The following is a 6,000-nucleotide window of genomic DNA, read 5'->3' as shown; positions in this document are numbered from 1 at the left end:
CGTGTCATAAGAGTCGACTAATATTCTGCGAGCAAGGGGCTAGTAACCCCTTCTCCTGTATATATTACTAAAGTTAAAAAGAAAAACTTTTGTTTTGCTTTTTTGGGCCATCCTGCCTTGGTGGGAAACAGCCAGGTTCTTGAAAGAAAGATCAACAATATTAGGTAGACTTAGAGTCCTGGAGGTGGGAGGTACAGTGTCTGAAGGAGGGATGGGGATGTTACAGTTCAGAGAGCAATTTAAATTGTGATTGTCTGTGTACTAATTGCAAGAAAATAATTGAGTAATGGTAAATGTTTCCATATTTGAGTCACACTGCCTTGGTAGGAAACAGCCAATGGAGTAAAAATAAAAAGGAATGGAATGAAAGAAGAAATTAGCTCTATTTTAAATCATGAAAATATATATAATATGTACTGTATACACAAAACTGTCAAAATGTTACTGGTAATATTTCTTATTTTGAATTTTATTATTCAAAATGTTCCCAAAGTCTGAAAAAAAATTGTGCTCAGAATGATGAATAAACTTCTATATGTGTTAATTAGGATAAACCTTTCTAATTTCTGTTTTCTAAATAAGACTATGAGTTCTGAAACTTTTAGTTTAGAATGACAATAAACAAGAACACTTGAAAATGAGCAAAAATCTTATTACATCTGGAAACTTTAAAATAAATTTAAAATATGAGAGAATATCTTCCAAGTTTTTAATATGAGATAATCTCTGTTTTCCAAAAGAGAATAAAAATGTCAAATTTTAACCAGAAAAATCTCCAAATTAGATTTTTTTGAGCTCTGAGGTCATGTGTGATTTATACTATTCATAAATATCTATAGTTTGAATACCTCCCTGCATTCATTATGTGTAATACAGATGATATTGTAATGCTTTCTAGCTAAAAATGACATTGATGGGTATGTTTGGCCAGTACTGAGGCTGGTGTAAGGTGGAGAAGCGGTCAAAGGAAAGCTGGAGTGCAGTTTCCATGGCGTGTATTCGTGCAGACGCCTGCCCATATAACTGCTGCATCTCACGACTCCTTATTGTATCAGGATGTTCCTGAAATAAAAAAAAAATCAGGGGAAAACTTCATTTGAAACAGGTAACTAAAAAAGTACATAAACAAGGACACAAGTGTAGCATATTCACTATGGAAAAGTTGTGCTGACTGGAGCTTCGGCCATACAGCAGAGAGATCAAGAAACACAGAGTAAGTATAAATAGAGGGAAAAATTCAGGTGTAGAGCATGTGGATGGTCATATCCTGGAGAATGTCAGCAACTGACTGAGGCTACTTGACTGATATTTTTCGATGGGGTATGTATAGAAATAATTTATCCACAGTCCCCAACAAGGTAAAACTGATATAAATAACAAAAAGGCACAATACCGTGACTGGAACGATACACAAATAACCCGCACATAAAAGACAGAAGCTTACGACGACGTTTCGGTCCGACTTGGACCATTGACAAAGTCACACTAACAGGGGAGGAGCAGGACGGCTATATATAGGCAGGAAGAGGTGGAGGTAGTAGTAGTGGTAGTAGTAGTAGTAGTAGTAGTACAAGAATTGTATATAATACCGACAGGATGAAATGACACACGCACAACACCCGGGCATCCTCACCGTAGACGTTTCGCCATCCAGCCAGCCACTGGATGGCGAAACGTCCACAACAAAGACAACCAGACGCCGCACATGTTTCTAATTTCATCAGTAGTTGTAGTAGAAGAAGAGGTAGTAGTAGTGGTAGTGGTAGAAGTGGGAAATAAGGAAGACGAGCCAGTCAAATACAAAGGAAGGGGAGCACTGCAAGAGAGCTAGAAACCCACAGAGGGAGAGCAAGCGCACCGAGGTGCGTGAAAGGGGAAGTGGTGAAATAAAATAAAGAAGGAACAGAAACACGAGACAGGAGAGAGAAAGACAACCCAGAGGAGAAAAGGAGAGAGGAAAGGGGAAGAGGAAGAAGAAAAAGAAGAAGAAGAAGAAAAAATGAGGATTCAGGTTAAGTCACGGGTGTTCTGAAGTTTGGAGCATTTTACAATGTAGTGGGAGAGGAAGGCATCTACAGAGACGAAGCCAGGGCTAAGGTTCATACAAGGAAAGTTGTGTATAAAAGAGGATTCAACTAAACGGCGACTGTTCGAGTTGGAAGTAGGGAAGACAGTTTTAGCAGAAGACCAGTCAATAGGATGGCTATGATCTCTGACGTGACAGAAAAGAGCATTGTTAGTGTCGGCAAGCCTAACACTATTTTTGTGCTCCCTAAGTCTGTCAGAAAGAGATCGACCAGTTTCTCCAAAGTATTGAAGAGGACAGGAGGAGCAAGAAATAGAGTAGACACCAGGAACATCTGTAGAGGGAGGAGAGGTATGAACGAGATTAGTGCGAAGGGTGTTAGTCTGGCGGAAGGTAAGCTTGATGTCTAAGGGACGGAGAGAATTGTTGAGATTAGAAAGACCGGAAATGTAGGGAAGGCAGAGGATAGAAGAGTTCCCATGAGTAGAGAGTTTGGGAGAGAAGAAATTGCGTTTAGCACGTGAGAGGGCAGAGTCTATGAAATGGGAAGGGTAGCCAAGACGGGAGAACGAATTATAAAGAGTGGAAATTTCTGCTGGAAGGAACTGAGGATCACAGATGCGGAGGGCACGGAGAAAGAGGGAGATAAGAACACTTTTCTTGACAGGGGAAGCATGATAGGAAAAGTAGTGAATGTACATGCCACTGTGCATAGGTTTACGGTAAACGGAAAAGGAAAAACCTGTATCTGAGCGGTGGACATGGACATCAAGGAAAGGAAGTAAGGAATTAGATTCCCATTCAGCTTTAAACTTAATGGAAGGGGCTATGGGCTCTCCTCTCTCTCCTGTCCTTGCTAATCTTTACATGGAATACTTCGAGACTGTTCTTCTTCCTACCCTCGATGTGCAACCTTCACTCTGGCTCCGCTATGTGGATGACATCTTTGCTCTGTGGCCTCATGACTCCAGTCTCTTCCAACCTTTTCTTGAAGCTCTTAACAATCTTGCCCCTTCCATTAAGTTTAAAGCTGAATGGGAATCTAATTCCTTACTTCCTTTCCTTGATGTCCATGTCCACCGCTCAGATACAGGTTTTTCCTTTTCCGTTTACCGTAAACCTATGCACAGTGGCATGTACATTCACTACTTTTCCTATCATGCTTCCCCTGTCAAGAAAAGTGTTCTTATCTCCCTCTTTCTCCGTGCCCTCCGCATCTGTGATCCTCAGTTCCTTCCAGCAGAAATTTCCACTCTTTATAATTCGTTCTCCCGTCTTGGCTACCCTTCCCATTTCATAGACTCTGCCCTCTCACGTGCTAAACGCAATTTCTTCTCTCCCAAACTCTCTACTCATGGGAACTCTTCTATCCTCTGCCTTCCCTACATTTCCGGTCTTTCTAATCTCAACAATTCTCTCCGTCCCTTAGACATCAAGCTTACCTTCCGCCAGACTAACACTCTTCGCACTAATCTCGTTCATACCTCTCCTCCCTCTACAGATGTTCCTGGTGTCTACTCTATTTCTTGCTCCTCCTGTCCTCTTCAATACTTTGGAGAAACTGGTCGATCTCTTTCTGACAGACTTAGGGAGCACAAAAATAGTGTTAGGCTTGCCGACACTAACAATGCTCTTTTCTGTCACGTCAGAGATCATAGCCATCCTATTGACTGGTCTTCTGCTAAAACTGTCTTCCCTACTTCCAACTCGAACAGTCGCCGTTTAGTTGAATCCTCTCTTATACACAACTTTCCTTGTATGAACCTTAGCCCTGGCTTCGTCTCTGTAGATGCCTTCCTCTCCCACTACATTGTAAAATGCTCCAAACTTCAGAACACCCGTGACTTAACCTGAATCCTCATTTTTTCTTCTTCTTCTTCTTTTTCTTCTTCCTCTTCCCCTTTCCTCTCTCCTTTTCTCCTCTGGGTTGTCTTTCTCTCTCCTGTCTCGTGTTTCTGTTCCTTCTTTATTTTATTTCACCACTTCCCCTTTCACGCACCTCGGTGCGCTTGCTCTCCCTCTGTGGGTTTCTAGCTCTCTTGCAGTGCTCCCCTTCCTTTGTATTTGACTGGCTCATCTTCCTTATTTCCCACTTCTACCACTACCACTACTACTACCTCTTCTTCTTCTACTACAACTACTGATGAAATTAGACACATGTGCGGCGTCTGGTTGTCTTTGTTGTGGACGTTTCGCCATCCAGTGGCTGGCTGGATGGCGAAACGTCTACGGTGAGGATGCCCGGGTGTTGTGCGTGTGTCATTTCATCCTGTCGGTATTATATACAATTCCTGTACTACTACTACTACTACTACTACCACTACTACTACCTCCACCTCTTCCTGCCTATATATAGCCGTCCTGCTCCTCCCCTGTTAGTGTGACTTTGTCAATGGTCCAAGTCGGACCGAAACGTCGTCGTAAGCTTCTGTCTTTTATGTGCGGGTTATTTGTGTAAAACTGATATGGCAATCATTGTGGAAACCATAAATTTTTGCTTCTGTAAATCCTTTTCCTTAACCCTTTGACTGTTTTCGACGTATAAATACGTCTTACGAGCCAATGTTTCTGACGTATATATACTCAATAATTCTAGCGGCTTCAAATCAAGCAGGAGAAAGCTGGTAGTCCCACATGTGAGAGAATGGGTCTGTGTGGTCAGTGTGCACCACATAAAAAAAATCCTGCAGCACACACTGCGTAATGAGAAAAAAAAAACTGATTGTTTTTTTGGAATAAAACGCCAACTTTGAGGTGTATTTTCGTATAGTATTTATCGTTGTATTCGCGTTTTCATGGTCTTAGGTGATAAAATGGAAAATCTATTACAGCAATAGAGATGATTTTCATTACTTTGACGATGAAAATGACCTTGAAACTGAGCTCAAAGTAGCGGAAATGTTCGATTTTTACCAATGTTCAGGAGTAAATAAATCACACCACACGTCCAATACACGTCAACTGGGGAGTCTAATATTCTTTCACTAGTGCACTGATATTATTTATACCATTTTTACAATAATGCAGTAGTCTGCATAACAGTAAATTTTGTATTTTTTTGTATGAATAAAAATTCAAAATAGAAAGCAATAATAATATAAGAGGGGCCTAGAGATGTGACTAATGAACAGAGCATATGTTATTTTAGTGCCACGAATGTCTACCTTGTTTATTCTGGACCCTATTTTGAAATTGGCATCTTTTTTAATTTGCGTGAAATTGGCCAAATTGCCAATTTCTGACCACCATATTGGGTAGTCCAAATTAGTAAATGGGAGGTTTCTTGTACTCAGCTGATAGATAAAATGGAGTTCTAAAGAAATAGCTATGAGTTTGGTCAACTGGAACAATGGAATTGGCTGAAAATAGGGCTCAAAGTCGGCGAAATCGCCGATACGCATATGTCGCCGAGACCGCTAACTTCGCGGGAGCATAATTATATGAGTTTTCGACCAAATTTCGAACTTTTGGTGTCATTACCATCGGGAAAAGATTCTCTATCATTTCATAAGAAAAAAAATTTTTTTTTTTTCAAAAATTGAGCGACATAGAATGACAGTTTCAGAGAGAGGCCTGAAACAGTCAAAGGGTTAATGACCACTCTGGCTATATTTCACTTTGTGTCAATGGAAGTTGTAGTCTGTCAAATTGCAGGTACTTAAGTTTCTTTTTAAAACACACTGAGACAGGGTGACCCTAATAAGAAGAAACACTTTCACCATCACTGTCTTGCCAGAGGAGTGCTGATACTACAGTTCAAAACTGCTAATATCCCCACCCCTCCTTGAGAGTGCAGGTACTGTACTTCCCACTTCCAGGACTTATGTCCAGCTAACTAGTTTCCTTGAATCACACTCCAACAGCACACCAGGTTGTAAAAATCACTTGCCTCCACTCACTCCTATCTAATGCTCATCTGAATCTTATCAACTGCACTTCATCCATGGTTAATAATTTATACAGGAGAAGGAGTT

At 40.8% G+C, this 6,000-nt stretch overlaps 1 protein-coding gene across 5 annotated transcripts in view; it reads right to left on the bottom strand.

Annotated features, from left to right (window-relative positions):
- Positions 1 to 376: 376 nt before the first annotated feature.
- The window catches only part of LOC128700404 (gem-associated protein 8), a 53,597-nt gene continuing 47,973 nt past the window's right edge, over positions 377 to 6,000 (bottom strand). For all 5 annotated transcript variants that reach the window (XM_053793616.2, XM_053793615.2, XM_053793612.2 and 2 more), the window contains one exon: positions 377 to 1,062. In XM_053793616.2, coding sequence (XP_053649591.1) covers positions 895 to 1,062 — 168 coding nt within the window. In that variant the 3' untranslated portion in view covers positions 377 to 894. The remainder of the gene's footprint in view (positions 1,063 to 6,000) is intronic.

Source organism: Cherax quadricarinatus, chromosome 71 (genome assembly GCF_038502225.1).
Source record: "Cherax quadricarinatus isolate ZL_2023a chromosome 71, ASM3850222v1, whole genome shotgun sequence".
Taxonomy (NCBI): Eukaryota; Metazoa; Arthropoda; class Malacostraca; order Decapoda; family Parastacidae; genus Cherax; species Cherax quadricarinatus.
This window is presented reverse-complemented; position numbering and strand designations above follow the sequence as displayed.